The sequence below is a fragment of the Cutaneotrichosporon oleaginosum genome, assembly GCF_008065305.1.
Source record: "Cutaneotrichosporon oleaginosum strain ATCC 20508 chromosome Unknown ATCC20508_contig01, whole genome shotgun sequence".
NCBI classification, from domain to species: Eukaryota; Fungi; Basidiomycota; class Tremellomycetes; order Trichosporonales; family Trichosporonaceae; genus Cutaneotrichosporon; species Cutaneotrichosporon oleaginosum.
The window spans coordinates 4,080,224-4,095,786 of record NW_027072170.1 but is presented as its reverse complement, the minus strand read 5'-3'; the positions used below and the strand labels follow the sequence as shown (position 1 = coordinate 4,095,786).

The following is a 15,563-nucleotide window of genomic DNA, read 5'->3' as shown; positions in this document are numbered from 1 at the left end:
GGGGGGGGGGAAAGCACGTCCAATATTCAATTCCATGCGGCTGTTTCGATCAGATGTACTACAACACCTCATATTTCAAACGTTGGTGGCCACAAGGCTCTGGAGGAGCCACAACACATCGCTAGCTCTGATTAAATGATGCACAATACCAACCACCACTCTACCGCAACGGCAGTGGGCCTCCCTTCATGTACAGGCATGTTCGCACAACTGCTCCTCAATGATGGCTCCGAAGCCGTTTCTCGCGGTTCACTGCACCTTGGGGCTGAGTATCAGTTGTGCCGCGAACACCGCCATGCCGCGCACACCAGAATAAATACATCATGCGATGGCAGTACGATTACTTCTTGAGACTCCACTTCTTTTCTACGCCTCCAGCGTGAAGGCACCACTCCCCGAAGTCCCACGAGCCTTCGACGAGGCCACGCGACTGCTTAATAGGCGGGTCGATGAGGTCCTTGACGAACACGTACGAGTTGAGGTGCATCTCGGGGTTAGGAGCACGGGCCTCGTCGCTCTCAAACCACTCAAGAGTGACGTGCATCGTGTCAAACTTCTTGCCGGTGACCTCAGAGAGGACTTCGGTGATCCGCTTAACCGAGAGCTTGTCGGTGACGCAGTCAATCGTCTTACCCTTCCACGCGTTCCAGTCGCGCAGGGCAAGGCGGACCCAGAGTCCCAGCTGCTCGATCGGCACCTGCGGGATAGTGCTCTGGTCCGGGAGGGGGCACTTTAGAACAATGGTGCCGTCCGCCTTCTCCTCAGTCGGGTAGCCCAGGACGTTGGACATGTAGTAGGTTGCGTTGACGTAGACGGTAGGGAGGCCGACTTTCTCGATGTGTTCGCGGACTGGCGTCAGCGTGGCAAGGTTGAAGAAAGCTTACTATACGTCTTGCTCTCGGTGTGCGGCACCTTCTGGCCATTGATATCGAACGATTCGAGCGAGCTGTATACCAGTTGCTTGTTGCCGTACTTGTGGCAGACGTCGACCACGTCCATTGCCTGCTTGCCCTCCTTCTGCGTGCACTCGTCGGGGTTGGTGCCATCGTACCATTGCCACCAGTTGGTGTTGAGGAATACGGCGTCGGCGTTCTTGAGCGCCGCATCGTAGCTGGCCGGGTCATCGAGGTCGCCCTGTATCATCTCGACGCCCTGTGCTGCCAGCGCCTGCGCATGCTTGCTACTCGTGTTGCGCGTCAGGCCCGACAGCTTGAACTTCTCCGGGCCGTCCTCAAGAAGATACTTGGCCACTGAACCGCCCTGTTGGCCAGTGACACCGAAGATGAGGACTTTGATGGGGGGCATTGTGACTACTTGCTTTTGATGTGAGGCAGGTGTGAGAGTGCTCGCGGTTGCCATGAGCGGCAGAGCTTCTTATACTGCCTGCCACCTACGTCGTCGCCCGATGACGCGCCATGATGTCTCGGTCATGGTCGGTCATGCACTGGTGCCGCCGGCATGGCGACTTTCCCCGCATCCACCATCCACCAACCAATTCGGTCACGCCGTCTATCAGTCATCCCTTGGGCTCCCGAAAGCCTAAGTCCGGTTTCTCATTCCCCGTCAGCACGTCTGAGCTGATCCGGCCAACGCGCCGTGGCTAGCTTCGCGGGGCATGATGCGTTGGGTCACAGAGAACGGGGTGAGCGAGGACCGAGCAGTCAGCGTGGAATGTGCAATGGAGCCGGCAAGCGACGGATGACAGCGGAGCTTCGTGGACGAGGGTGTGTAACTGGTTTTGGCAACAGATACGGAGCGGTCTAAGAGGCACTAAGAGGCACCAGACCATGAGGTTGCTCGAGTTGACCTACCGAGCCGAACTGCATCGTGGCCAATACCTTTCTAGTCTTTGCTGCACTGACGTTTCATGCACTGCACCGAGACGATCAGACGTCGCGGCGTTTGGTGGCGTCGTAAGCTTCAGCGGGAGCAGCTCAGTTCGTTCCAGCACGGCGTCGGCGTCACCCTCCGCAAGGTTGCAAGGTGGAGGCATGTCCACATTCCACGGCGTTGATCGCCACGCACTCGGAATCGAACCAAAACTCTTTCTCCACCCTCGTTCGCTCCATCGACCACTGTCCGCGATGTACTGGCCGACAACGGCTGCGCGGATCATCGCCGTCCCACCCCCGCTCGACGAGCGCTTGCATCGCGTCCGCGCGTCGCGCCGTGGGAATCTATTCGTCACGCTCGCCGATGATCGGCTCGGCGTGTGGGAGGTGCGGCCAACGGTCCTCCAGGCCGCGATGCTCCGGAGCAGAGGCAGCGTCGACCGGTGGGGTGCCAACAAGGACGTATTCTGGGCGCATGATGGTCGAAGTTTGGTCGTGTTAGTAAGTACAGCGTTATTCGTTCGATGTTGTTAGTCAACGTCCGCTTGCTCGCTGACCAAAGACCACCACATCTCATCTCATCGTGTATTCACTCGTGCCGACAGGAGTTCCAGCCTATGAGAGCGCGCCCTCAACCTCTTTCCCACCCGGGGGAGGGCCTGGAGAAGGTGGCGAGCTAGCGGGCTGGGAGTTGCGGTGCGATGGCGTCGCCTTCGTGATGGGCCGAGCTACTGCAGTCCTCCCACAGCCGCACACCGTCGTGATCACGCTGCAGCACCCACCAGCACTTCTCACTGTGCCATACCCTATCCCGGCTCACCTCCTCACACCACCAGGATCGCACTTTCCACCAGCACCGCTTGACGGCGACACGGAGGAGCAGGTGGAGTGTGAGCTATGGGATCTGGGCCGTGCCGAATGGCTCCTCCAGGACGCGGAAGTGCCCATCCCCAGATATCTCGGCGCAACACGTACGCCAGCACTGCCGACTGCATACAGCCTTCTGACGGACGACGGGCGGGCGTACGTCATGTATACAACGAGCGCGCTTGAACTCTTCAAGCCTGATGCGAGTTGCTCAGCCAGCACAATGCTAACAGCAGCGGTCACATGCTTCCGGTGCGAGCTCCAGCGCAAGCTCGGATCATCACTTGCCGCTTCCACGGCCGAAATACTCTGGCCAGCTGCTCTACCCCCTTCCTGCGCCCGGAGTGGAGGGGGTGCGCAACGGGCTTCGGAGTCTGGGGCTAATCGAGGATGTTGCGCCAGTCGAAGACAAAGCGACACATATCGCAGTGAACGGGAGGCTGGGTTTCGCCGCAATTGGCACAGCCAGTGGACTGGTGCATATCCATGTTCTCACAACGTACCCGCAGACACCGCGCTTCTCGCACTCGCTCGATTTAAAGCGGTCCGCGCGCTCGGCGAGCCTCAGCGTCGATCCTGGCGCCGTCACCGCGCTGGCATGGACATCGGATGGGTACGCCCTCGCGGTGGGACACGCGCATGGGTGGGCTGTGTGGAGCATGGGTGGCAGGTTGGACGGATACGGCGTGGCTGGGGACCACGACGAACCTTCCGCTGACGCATTCATGAACAGCGTTAGCGAGCTGTTCTGGGCTCCAGGGAACACTGATCTATTCCTGCTGTCCCGGCTCGACCCGCAGAGACTTTATGCCATGCCGTTCGTCAAGAGTGCCACAACTGGTCAGCATTCTCCCGACAACACGCGGTACGCATTTCTTCAGATGGACGACCGCGTGATGGTGTACCGGGGAGCGGATCAGCCCGACATGAGCGTCATCAACCCCGAGAGCGATGTATGGCAGCACATCCACGTGCCGAACGTATACATTGCGACCAACTGGCCCCTACGATATGCCTCCATTTCCTCTGACGGTCGCTTCATCGCCGTCGCAGGTCGACGTGGACTTACGCACTACTCGGCCGCGAGTGGTCGCTGGAAGCTTTTCGGTCACGAGCGCGAAGAGCGCGCTTTTGCTGTCCGTGGCGGCCTCCTCTGGTTCCACCACGTGCTCATCGCCGCCGTTGAGGTTGAGAAGAAATACCAGATCCGGTTATACTCGCGCGACCTCGATCTTAGCGAGACCAACGTGCTGCACGCGCAGAGCCTGCCATCGCCCGTGCTCGTCATGACGCTTCTCGACAACAGCTTGCTCGTGTACACGGCCGACAGCATGCTGTACCACTTCCTGATTCTACCGACGCGCGAGAGCATCCGCATCCAGCTGTGCGGGAGCATGAGCTTCGCGGGGCTCGTAAGCGTGCCCAGCCGCGTGCGCGCGTTGTCCTGGCTCATCCCCGAAGCGCAGAAGCGCCTAGGCGACCCGGCCGACGATCTGATCGTAGCGACGATCATCTTTCTCGTTGACGGGCGCCTTGTTCTCCTCCGCCCTCGCAAAGCGGGTAACGACGAGGTCCGCTACGACATGCAGGTTCTCGCGGATCGCATCGAGAGCTACTGGACGCACCTGCACGGCGTCGGTACGCTCGAAAATTCGCTCTGGGGGTACGATGGGCGGGATATGCGCGTGTGGCTCGACGCACTCACGATCGAAGCGACGCGCGTTGACCTCGAGGCGGACAGTTACGAGAGCGTGCAGGCGAGCATCGCGCTGCGCCTTGACTTCTACCCCCTCTCCATTCTCATGGACAAGGGCATAATCATCGGCGTCGAGTATGAGGCCTCGACGCTCACGCTCCCCTTTGCCCTCTTCAAGCTCCAGACCAACACGTACCTCTTCCTCCCCCAGTTCCTTCGCTACCATCTGGACGCAAAGCGGCTGCGCGCTGCGCTCGCCTTCGCGGCCAACTACCACGGCCTTGTGTACTTTGGACACTCGCTCGAAAAACTTCTGCATGCCGTACTCGAGGACACGGTTGACGAGCTCGGCGACGGCGAAAGCGGGAGCAGCGTCGCCAGCTCGCGTAGCGGGCGCACCCTCGCCCTGGTCGCGTCGTTTCTCGATCATTTCCCTGAGAGCCTCGATGTCGTCGTCGGATGCGCGCGCAAGACTGAGTTCGAGCACTGGCCAATCCTTTTCGACGTAGTCGGCAAGCCCCGCGATTTGTATGAGCGCTGCGTGCGCGCCGGCGCGCTGCGTACTGCGGCATCGTACCTCCTGGTCATGCACTACCTCGAGGAAGCCGACGACACGCCCGAGACTGTCCGCCTCCTTCGCCTCGCCATGGCAGCAAAGGAGGCGCAGCTATGCAAAGAGCTTCTGCGCTTCCTGCACTCCATCGACGACTCTGGAGCAGCTCTCCGGGCCGCCATCGACGAAGTCGGGATCCTGAAGCCTGGACAGGCCACGCAGGCGAGCCCCGACAGAGTCAGAGTGGGTCCAATAAACGGCTCCATTGCACCCGACATCGGGCTCGACCTTGACGTCCGCAGTAGCTCTCTTTCACGCACACCAACCGCGTCAAGTCCCCACCCCTCCGTCTCACTGTCGTCCCCTGACCAGTGAGTGTTAAGTAACATTGTTGTACTACCATGCAGTGGCATCCTGTGCCAATATAGTTGCGCTGATGAGCTTGGCTGATGCGGGTGGAAATTGATGCAAGTCTATGGACGATGGACATGGAGTGGATCTGCGTCACACGGAAGCCTTAGGGAAGCATAACGGCTGCGGTCAGTGTTGCAATGACTGCGAACTTGCCATCAGACGTGCCTACACCGCGGTCCACCATGGGTGCAAACACGCGCTTGTACACGAATCGCTGGTCGTATTCGCGCATGACCTCAGCCGAAAGGAGCATGCGGTCCTTGACGAGCTGGGTGAAACAAGCCGCAAGGTGGGACATGACTGCAGCCGCAATGGCGAGGACCAGTGGGGTGAGGAACGGGTGCTGACGCGTGAGGAAAGAGGCGATCAGGGGGGCGGTGGGCGGCATCGCACAAAAGAACGCTAGGCAGAACTCGGGCGGGTCCCACACACGAAGGCTCTGGATGCTGTTCCCGCGCATGGTGCCGGTCACAGTCGCTGGCGGGCGCGCCCCAACAGCGCCGAGGATCGAGCGATACACCCACTTGAGCAGCACCCAAAGACCTTTGGCCGCAAGGCGCGCAACCTTGTGCAGTGGCGCCTCGTCCGGCTCAGGCAGCTGATCGTCCGGTCCGTCCGAAGCGCGCACCTTTGGGGCAGGCACCGGCGACGCATGTGGACTGCGCAGCGGCTCTTTGCCAGAGCGCAACTGCATATCGTACGTGCGATAGCGGGTGAAGAGCCACGCGGCGTTTGCGCCAGCGAGCACGAACAAGAGGACGGTGTAAAGCATTGCCTGCCGTAAGCTGAGGATAGTGTCTCGCCTTACCACTCGGTACCCAGCGACTCCCGAGCGCGCGGAGGCGTCGCGCCGCTCCCACCGGTTCCCAATCGAGTCAACAACTTCGCGCTCGCCCTTGAGCACAGCCTCGGACTTGACCGCACGCAGCGGTGCAAGCAGCAACCAATGTACGACGTATAGAGCCAGCGCGATCGGGTTGGCCCATCTAGCGGGTGGAAGGACCTCCTCCACGCTGTTTGGGACGTGAAAGAGTGCCGTATCGAGTGCGTTACCTGGCGACTCCAAGATCCTGATGTCAGCTGCCGTCCATGGGTGGACTCACCGCTGCCAGAGGGCCTTGCGGCGTACGAAACGCGGCTTCTTGTCCGGCGAGCTTCCACTTCGCGTTGCAACACGTGGGCGGTCATTTACTTGGCGTGCGGCAGCCGCCGACGCTGCCATGTCAAAGGGGATGGAGGAGGAGCGACTGAGGCCCGCAGGTGGGGTTGCGAAGGGCGAGTAAATGATGCGGTGCTGGCGCGGCGCTGGCGTCGGTGTGCCGCTCGCTGCGCCATCGGGAGAGTCGAGCATATGCTGGGCGGAGTGGCCAAGCGTGATGCGGCGAGAAGGGGAGTCACGAGGCGATTCGTCCCATGAATGTGCGGGGAGCGACTCACGCTCGCGCCGGCTGCGCCGTTCTCGGGGCGGCGTCGCGAACGCATTCTGGTCTGAGGAAGATTGGGGCTTCGGACTGGGCCCGCCGGCCTCGTTTAGGGCTCCAGCCGTAACCGAGCGTGAAAGCTGTGAGGGTGCGCGCGAGAAGGCCGAAAGCGACTTGCGCTTACGGGCGAGTGGTGACTGCGACATCGCGAGGGCGAGAGTAAGTGAGAGAATGGTGATCGTTGGACGCACAAGAGTTGTCCTGTATTGTCTTGTTGTCGACCAGCTCGGAATGCTCCCGCCATCACTGACGTCAACCGTGCAGGCAGCCGCTCTGGTTCGAACCAGCGTCCAGACGTTCGTTATCCAGTTATCGTTCTGAGGAGGACCAGAGAAGAGGTATAGATACTGATGCATTGTCTGCAGTTGCACATGCAGACCAAAGGTAAGACAATGACTATGCTACAATCGTGACGCGGTGTGGAGGCATCGACGATGCCAACGTGAGGAGATCATGACCTCAAGGCCCTGCAACGTCAGCAATGCCTTGATCAGCTCTCACTGTTCACATGTGGGCGAGGTTGCGAGGGTCGCAGTGTTCACTCGTCGCTGGTTGTGCCTTCCTTCTTACGCAGACGGCGGTCTACAACATCAGCATTGTTCCGGAGGTGTAATCAATACGTACTTTTGTTCTTGTTCTTGTTCTTGTTTTGCTTTTTGTTCTTCCCCTTGGTGGCCTTCTTCTTGTCACCAGCCACACTGCCCTCCGCAGTACCAGGAAGCGACGAGGATCCCGATACCGAGTCGTTGTCGATGCTGGCAGCGTGGGCGGCGATGTCGGCAAAGGATGGGGCCGGCTCGGAGTGAGCGAGCGGAGCGGAAGGGGCGGGCGGCGCGGCAACACCCTCCTCAGGTAGGTTGTCACTAGCCGATAGGGCGGGGAAGTCCTCCTTCGCCTCGGTGATGTCGTGGTGAGGCGAGCTCTCCGAAACCGCGGGAGCAAAGATAAGGGCCGGCTCTTCGGCCTGGGCCTCCTCATGATCGGCGGCCTTAGCAGCCACAGCGGCAAACGAGAGCTGAGCCGGCTCCTCAAGGGTAATATCCTCAGGCGTGGATTTCTCCGAATCGGGCCGCTCCATCTGGAGCGCTTCAGGAGACGTTTCTTTGGGAATCGCCTTCTCGGGTGTCCCCTCCTCCGTGGACTTCGAGGCCTGCGGCTCCGTGACAGCGGGCTTCTCCTCCTCAACCGCGTGGGCGGCGACCTCCGCGAAGGACATGGGTGTGGCCTCCTCATGTTTGGCTTCCTTAACCTCGTTGTCCACTTCCTTCGGCTCTCCCGTCTCAGTCTCCTCCATGTTGGAGTCCTTCTCTGCGGCCTTGGCAGCGATCGCCGCGAAGGAGGCGGCCTTGGCGGTCTCAGCATCCTTGTGCTGTGTGGTGGCGTCCCTGGGCGTTCCAGGCTCGACCAGTTTAGCAGCGAGGGTAGCGGGGGCTTCGGCGACGTCAGTCACCTCGGCGTCAGTCGAGGGGAGGGTCGAGTTAAGCGCAGGCTGCTCAAGAGTGTCGACGTCATCCTTGACAGTCTGAGCCAGTGCGGGGAAATCGCCCTTGCTCTCTGTTGTCGTGTGCTGAGGAGGCTGCTCGGCGACGACATCTGCGTAAGTGGAGCTAGTCTCCTCGGGCTTGGAGTCGTCCTCCAAGGTTTGAGTCTCCGACTCAGTTGCAGCCTCAGCCTCGACGGACTGGGGCTCAGCTACAGGCTCACCGCGAGCCTGGATCTTGGCGACCTCCTCCTCGAGTGCGTTGGCCTCCTTGGTCTCCTCGGTCAGCTCGGCGGTCTCCTCCCGGGCCAGTGTTGCTTCGAGCGTGGACGCGGCGGCCGCGTCCTCCTTGACCTTGTGCTCGTCCTCCTCCTCGGCCTTGATCTGCTCGACCTTGGGCTGGGCGCGAGACTGAACAGCCTCAACCTCAGACTGGAGTGCGGCGGTCTCTTTCACCTCTTCGGCCTGCTCCTGCTGCTGGGTCTCGGCTTCGTCACGCTCAAGCGCAGCCTCACCGGTGGCGACAGGTTGATCGTGGGCGACCAGTTCCTGCTCGACAACGGGCGGAAGTGTAGCAGCGACAGGCTCGTCCATGGACGACTGTTCCTTGGACGACACACGACTAAGAGGCTCCCCAGGGCTAGGGGGGGTCGGGGGGTGGTTGACCGTCGCGGCCACGCGCTCTGGGTCCCTGATGCGCTGAGGAGGGGTGGTGCGCCCGCTGCCAAGGAGAGGAAGCTTTGATGTCGCGCGGCGAAGGGCCCAGCTAAGAGCCTCGACGACGCCAGCGGCACCAGTACGAATGAGGCCGTGCTTGAGGGGGTGGCGCACGAAGAACTTGTGGAAGACCACAAGGCTACCAAGAAGGTAGGGCGCAACGATGCGGACAGTGTACAGCACAACTGAATAGGCGGCGGCAATCGCCTTGTTCTTTGGGGGGTGAGCCTCCGCGGTGACATTGGTGATTCGGTACTTTGCTGGCTCGGGAATGTCGGAGTGGACAGCCTGGCTCTCGTCGGTCTGGAGGGAAAGCTTGACGTCGGTCCAGCTGACAGGGATCTCGAAGCGGCGCAGTAACGAAAAAGGCCAAGGGGCATGAGCGAGTGAATAAACACCCTTCAGCGAGAAAGTCGCTGTCTTGTTGTTCGAGTCCCAGGTGATAGGACCGGGAACACACTTGTGCGCAAACGCGTTGTGAAGGTTAATCACGTCACGGATGCCGTCGGCACCCTGAACAGAGTTAATTGGCGTGGTGAGAACCGCGTCGGAAGTAAAGTAGGTAGCAACTGCGTCGACAACTTCGTCACTGAAGTTAGCAAGAACTGGAGTGCGGGCGGTGTTGCGGAAGGGGGATGCGCGCATGTGTCGCTGTTGAGACACCATACTGTCATTACAACATGCGCAATGCCTGACACAGTTGCGTCTACCGCCGCTGACTTGACCATGCTAAACCAGCAGCAGGCTTTCCGACGTGCTTTGCCGCTCAGACTCTGCACAGTTGTACTCACGCATCACTGGTGGTGAGATTCTTGACGAGGTCTGGAGTTAGCGTCAAGATGACGTGAAGATGATTGGGAAACTCGGGGAAGGGGTTAGAGCGAGCGAGCACGCTTGAGATGGGGCCAGCCGATACCCCTCGCCTTTGCGCAACGGGATACTCACCGTGGACCTGTGAATCAATGTTGGTGGCGTCCATGGCTGCAACAGCGAGCGATGGACGGTGGTGTGTGGATGTATGAGATGAGCAGGTGTGGAGTGTGTGGATGGGAGTGTGGGTGTTGCAAAGAGCAAGCACGAGAGCGAGGGGTGGGAGTGGGAGGGGAGGGAGATGGAGATGAATGAAGCGAGAGAGTTTATATAGCCAGTGTGGGACTGGAGGTCGAGAGGTTGAGAGGTCGAGAGGTCGAGTAGTCGAGTGCTGAAATGTGGAGTCGAATGTGTTGAGTGTGAGACAGCCAAAAGTCAAAATGCGGGGTGGCCCGGGCGCAGCGGTAACCGGCCGGCCACATGCCTGTCCCACCCACACCGTCCAATCCTCCGAAGTTCCGCACTTCCGAGACAACTCAAGCAGGGGGGGGGGGGGGGGGGGGGCGATTCTGTTGGCCACACAGCATTTGATATGGGCTACGGCATATGGACGCTATTAGAAATCAAGCGCGACATGAGTGTCAGGTGAATGAATGCATTGCTTTAGTTAGACTGCGTCATGGGTATTCATCCGCCATTGAGAGAGAGCCAACAGGCACGGAGCAGAGAAGTTCCAGGTCGTTGTGTGTGTGCTATCCTCATGAATTTGTCGAGGTCCGTGCCAGCCACTGCAGTTTGACTTACAATTCAAACATTGCTGTAGAAAGTATCTAGATGTGTGCATGGTGGGATTCGATAGAACGCAGGAGGAGATATCGCACGGATGAATACATTCGTGTTTGGGATACACGTCTCAGGCTTTGATGCCAGAATAATAAGCCTGGCTTTCGGCTACTGTGAATGCACGCACCTTGCTCAATACACAACGTCAGCGCAGCGCGAACTGCGGCCCAGACGAGCCCAAACAGCATTGCAAACCAGGAGGAGGGGGTGTCCAGGCTGTCGATTATTTGCTCCATGACGTTTTGAACGGTGACTGTTGTCGGACCTGTCGTCGGGGATGCTTCAGACTAGACAGCAGAATGCGGAAGCGGAAAGTGACATGAATACCCCAATGGTGAGTGGTGTCAGCTGGCTCTCGAGGTGATCTTATAGATGGGGGCACGCTCGTTGATGTTGAGCGTGAGAGGTGGGGAGCGCTTCACCCAGTCCTCGAAGCAGGGCTTGATCTCATGATCGTTGTCGCTCGGTCGAGTTGACGAATCGCTACTGGCACCTCGCCCCAGCTACATAAGGGGGATTGGATCTCCGTACAGTCAATGATGATGTCTAGGTCTGCCAGACATGAGTACCTTGTCCCACTGGGTGTAGTCTCTCGCCACGACAGTTGAGTTGAGGAGGCGAGCTGAGTGGAGCGAGATGAGTCGGGTTGAAGAAGGCGCGGTCAACGTCGAGATGGACGGGTGATAACGACGAGAAAGGAAGTGAGGTGGACTAAGAGCACGAGAAAGGTCACAATGGTGAGTAGGGCACGTATATTCCTCCCTCAATACAACTGCATCTGCACAAACATACACTACTGTGGGCTTTTTGAACTCATTATCGGAAACCGGTCTTGTACGTGATCACGGCCTGGGGAGTCGATGGACCACTGCGCCAGGAATCAGGAGTCTCGGCATGCTCCCGGCCTACAGAGTGTGTAGACCAGTAGGCGCGCGTTACGGGCGGCGAAGGTGAGACGTCAGTGTCAGATCCGGGTGAGGGGATTCGTCCCCGGCGTCGCTGTTGGCGCTCCGGGGGTCCGCCACGATGAGGTCGCCTTGCAGCAGTGCGGTACTCGGCGAGGTAGTGGACCCGAGGGCAAGTCCCGGGTCGAGGTTGTTGCCATAGAACTCATTCCCGTCGGACTCGCTCCAGTCACCCTCCTCGCTGTTGAGCGCGGTAAATTGATTGGGCGGAGGAGGGAAGGAGATCAGGTAGCTGAGGCGGTTTAGCATAGCCAAGAACACATGCTTACGCTTCCGCGATGTCTGCGACATCTTCTACCATTCCTGTGACTGGAGGAGGGGGAGGTTCGTTTCTGTCACAGGTCAAATCAGATCAGTGGGAGCTCGGAAGCGGAAGCTTGTGGTGTTGGTGGTGTTGGTGCTGTTGGTGGTGTTGGTGCTGTTGGTGGTGTTGGTGGTGTTGGTGATGGTTGTTAACGGTGTTGGGAGTGTGGGAGCAGACCAAAGCCGGGTCAAGCAAGGACGGCGTCATAACATGCTATCGAACGCCGCGTTGCCGCGTCGCCGCGTTGCCGCACAGTAGAGACGGAAGATGCGCATTCAATTGATCAAATTGATCTCGTTCATCAACGAAACAACATGAGATCAATTTACCCCGCATTACGTAACTGCCCCGCCTCAGCTTGCCCGACTCGAACTAGCGGTGTGCGCTTGACCAGCTAATAAGACGTCCATTTCGTCTCTTGTCCATTCTCACCTCTCTTCAGCGACTATGCTCACTCTCTCGCCAACGCGCGTCCTCCCAGCGCTCGCGCGCCGTGCATTCTCCTCCTCTGCTGCGATGCGTGCCAAGGGCCCGATTAACAAGGACCACCATGTGCTGGAGTACAGCGCTGACGCCTTTCCGCTCGGCTACGGCGTGGCCGGCACGCACTGCGGGGTGAAGAAAAAGGCTGGTGTGCTTGACCTCGGTATTCTCGCCTCGACTTCTGAGCGCCCCACTGCCGCCGCCGCGTGTCTCACGCGCAATGTCTTCAAGGCCGCGCCCGTGACCGTTACGACTGAGCTGCTTGCGCAGGGCAAGGGGCGTGCGCGCGGCTTTGTCGTCAACTCTGGCTGCGCCAACGCGGTTACCGGCAAGAAGGGTCTCGCAGATGCGTGGGCCATGTCCAATGCACTCACCGACGGCCTGCCCGAGAGCTCGGCGCGCGGCGCCGGCTCGCTCGTCATGTCGACGGGCGTGATCGGCCAGCACCTCCCGATCGACAAGATCACGTCCGCGATCCCCGCACTTATCGCCGACCTCCACTCGACGCCCAAGGCGTGGCTTGACCTCGCCAAGGCCTTCATGACAACCGACACGTTTCCGAAGCTGCGCGCACGCAGCTTCGAGCTCGCGGGTCGCACCGTTCGCCTCGCCGGCATTGATAAGGGCGCAGGCATGATTGCGCCCAACATGGGCCCGCCCGGTCCGCCCCACGCGACGCTCCTCGGCGTGCTCGCGACCGACGCCGCGGTCTCTCCCGCCGCCCTCCAGGCCGCTCTGACGTACGCGGTCGACCGCTCGTTCAACAGCATCTCGGTTGACGGCGACATGAGCACAAACGACACGATTCTCGCACTCGCGAACGGCGCGGCGTCCCCTGATCTCGCAGAGATCACCGAGTCGTCCCCCGAATTCCCGGTGTTCCGCGAGCAACTCGCGGACTTTGCTGCTGAGCTTGCTCAGCTCGTCGTGCGCGACGGTGAGGGCGCGACAAAGTTCGTGACGGTTCGCGTGCGCAATGCGCCCAACTTTGCGGTCGCCAACACGGTCGCGCGCTCAGTCGCGAACAGCAACCTCGTCAAATGCGCGATGTACGGCGAGGATGCGAACTGGGGACGGATTTTGTGTGCCACGTGAGTGTGCTGACAAAAGCTCAGCGTAGCGTTGGGGAGAAGAGCACGAGACGCTCACACCAGTGGGTACGCCGACGTGCCGGCAGGTGCGATCGACCCCTTCCGCGTCTCGGTCACGTTTATCCCTGCGCCGACTTGCGCGGACCAGACTCCGCTCCGCCTGCTCACGAAGGGCGAGCCCGAGCCTGAGATTGACGAGGCGCGCGCGTCCGTCATCCTCGCCGAGGAGGACCTCGAGATCGACATTGACCTTGGGAACGGCGACGCCGAGGCTCAGTTCTGGACGTGCGACTTCAGCCACGAGTATGTGACAATCAACGGTGATGTAAGTAGCAGTGGAAACGGGCAGGCCATGTCCATTGTCCGCTGGCAGCTGACAATAGTACCGCTCGTGAGAGTACCGCTGGTAAACGTACTGCTCGTAAGAGTGTGCCTGGGCTTGTATGCGACTGTTGGGATTTGGCTGGGGAAACGAGGAGGTGACTGACAAACAATCTAACAGTTTTGATGGTGGCGAGTGATGGCGAGGTAATGATCAGTTTTCATGTCCATGGTCCTCCATGGCGCGAAACCTTCATGTGTACAATGGACAGCGTGCAGCGCCGATTGTTCCACACCACCTCTCGCAGGCATATCAAGCAACGCTGAGCATGCGGATTGATGCCCCACTGCTCCCCAGTCACTATGGCCGCCCCCGCGCCTACCAACGGTTCTTACGAGAACGCAGTCACCAACGGCGATTCGGCTCAGGCGAGCGGCGGTGATGCCCCGACGGCGACGCCCCAGCCCGCTTCAAACATCCCTTCAAGCGTGCCCGGCCCGAACAGCTACACGGATTATCGTGGCAGCTCGTACCTCGCGAACGCTCGCGACAGCTTATACCTCGCCAACATTCTTAGCGGATCGCAGAGCAGCGCCACCAACGATGCGGGCGCCGACGACTATGCCGCCAATGTGAGATATCCAGCTGATGGCGCTAATTCAGGCCGCGGCGCTCGCTGCACTTGTAGAGCACCGCAACGCACTTGTGCTGTCGCCCGCGCCGTCGGACCCTTCGACGCCGAGCAGCGCCTCGTCCACCAACTCGGTCGGCGACTCGGACTCGGACAGCAGAGGCCCGACCACTCCCTCCTCCGCCGCCATCGCCGCAGTCGATGCCCGCGCCCGCGCCTTTGCGGCCTACAAGACGTACCTCAACAAGCTGATCGAGGCGCGCCACCGCCTCGCGGTGCTGGTGTACGAGCGCCGCACTCGCGCCGTGCTTGCGCACAATGCGACGTGGACGCACCACATCCACCGCGCGGCTGAGGCGGTCGAGGTCGCGCGCATCGGATACGAGGCGATGCGTGTCGAGATGGAGCAGCAGGGATTTGTGATCTAGTTGCGTCAGCAGAGCTTGAAGCGATCCGTACACAAGTACGTAGACATGCATTTAGTAGCTCCTGGAGGTCGCCAAGCCGTGGTGCCTGGCTGATAACGACGATGACGTGATACGGGGATGCGCGTGTGCATGCCGCGTGGGCATGTGTCGGTAGCAAAGAAATCAACCTCGCTGATCCAGGCCGAACTAGAAAGCTGGAAACCACCCCGTCCACGGTGATGGCCAACTGCCCAATGGAATCGGGTAGAGTTGGACACACCAGCGAGCTGACGGACTGAGCGTCAACATCCAGAACTGCGATAGGTGATACGGGCTCGCGCTCAAGCCACGAGGCGGCGAGGCCGGCCCACGACGCGTCGACGCGTATCACGCTTTTGCCACCGGGCGACCCACCTGATGCAGTTGACCCTCGGTGGCGTCGGCCCCGTGCCCTTGCATCTTCCCCTCTCTCTCCTTCTCTCTGTCCTCCTCTCTCGGCCGCCACCACTACTCACCGCCGTCACACTCTAGCCGTTTGCGCCGTGCAGCGTACGGCATGCGGCACGTATCCTTGGACTGTGTCACACTCAAACGCATGCCTCAGGGATAGCGTCGAATAGTCTCGGGCGTGGACTCGGAGGATCAGAGGACTCACAGGACCGAGCGG

The 15,563-nt window shown here is 60.2% G+C and overlaps 7 protein-coding genes across 7 annotated transcripts; 3 read left to right on the top strand and 4 right to left on the bottom strand.

Moving 5' to 3' along the window:
* Window positions 1-340: 340 nt before the first annotated feature.
* Window positions 341-1,305, bottom strand: COLE_01674 (uncharacterized protein; the record flags this gene model as incomplete). Its single annotated transcript, XM_018424240.2, has 2 exons — window positions 341-849; window positions 885-1,305. 2 exons carry the CDS (start codon window positions 1,303-1,305, stop codon window positions 341-343), a joined length of 930 nt encoding a protein of 309 aa, XP_018276082.1.
* A 779-nt stretch (window positions 1,306-2,084) lies between these two features.
* COLE_01673 (uncharacterized protein) lies at window positions 2,085-5,323 on the top strand (the record flags this gene model as incomplete). Its single annotated transcript, XM_018420983.2, has 3 exons — window positions 2,085-2,333; window positions 2,395-2,901; window positions 2,936-5,323. 3 exons carry the CDS (start codon window positions 2,085-2,087, stop codon window positions 5,321-5,323), a joined length of 3,144 nt encoding a protein of 1,047 aa, XP_018276083.1.
* Window positions 5,324-5,465: 142 nt separating this feature from the next.
* Window positions 5,466-6,989, bottom strand: COLE_01672 (uncharacterized protein; the record flags this gene model as incomplete). The annotated part of the gene is made up of 4 exons (XM_065626162.1): window positions 5,466-6,137; window positions 6,171-6,432; window positions 6,466-6,688; window positions 6,800-6,989. The coding sequence occupies 4 exons, from the start codon at window positions 6,987-6,989 to the stop codon at window positions 5,466-5,468; spliced, it is 1,347 nt and encodes a 448-aa protein (XP_065482656.1).
* Window positions 6,990-7,456: 467 nt separating this feature from the next.
* COLE_01671 (uncharacterized protein) lies at window positions 7,457-10,019 on the bottom strand (the record flags this gene model as incomplete). The annotated part of the gene is made up of 3 exons (XM_018424241.2): window positions 7,457-9,629; window positions 9,832-9,862; window positions 9,986-10,019. 3 exons carry the CDS (start codon window positions 10,017-10,019, stop codon window positions 7,457-7,459), a joined length of 2,238 nt encoding a protein of 745 aa, XP_018276085.2.
* Window positions 10,020-10,680: 661 nt separating this feature from the next.
* On the bottom strand, window positions 10,681-10,929 carry COLE_01670 (uncharacterized protein; the record flags this gene model as incomplete). The annotated part of the gene is made up of 1 exon (XM_018424242.2): window positions 10,681-10,929. One exon carries the CDS (start codon window positions 10,927-10,929, stop codon window positions 10,681-10,683), a length of 249 nt encoding a protein of 82 aa, XP_018276086.1.
* Window positions 10,930-12,409: 1,480 nt separating this feature from the next.
* COLE_01669 (uncharacterized protein) lies at window positions 12,410-14,023 on the top strand (the record flags this gene model as incomplete). Its single annotated transcript, XM_065626161.1, has 2 exons — window positions 12,410-13,536; window positions 13,600-14,023. 2 exons carry the CDS (start codon window positions 12,410-12,412, stop codon window positions 14,021-14,023), a joined length of 1,551 nt encoding a protein of 516 aa, XP_065482655.1.
* Window positions 14,024-14,506: 483 nt separating this feature from the next.
* COLE_01668 (uncharacterized protein) lies at window positions 14,507-14,917 on the top strand (the record flags this gene model as incomplete). The annotated part of the gene is made up of 1 exon (XM_018424243.2): window positions 14,507-14,917. The coding sequence occupies one exon, from the start codon at window positions 14,507-14,509 to the stop codon at window positions 14,915-14,917; it is 411 nt and encodes a 136-aa protein (XP_018276088.1).
* Between the last annotated feature and the right edge of the window lie 646 nt (window positions 14,918-15,563).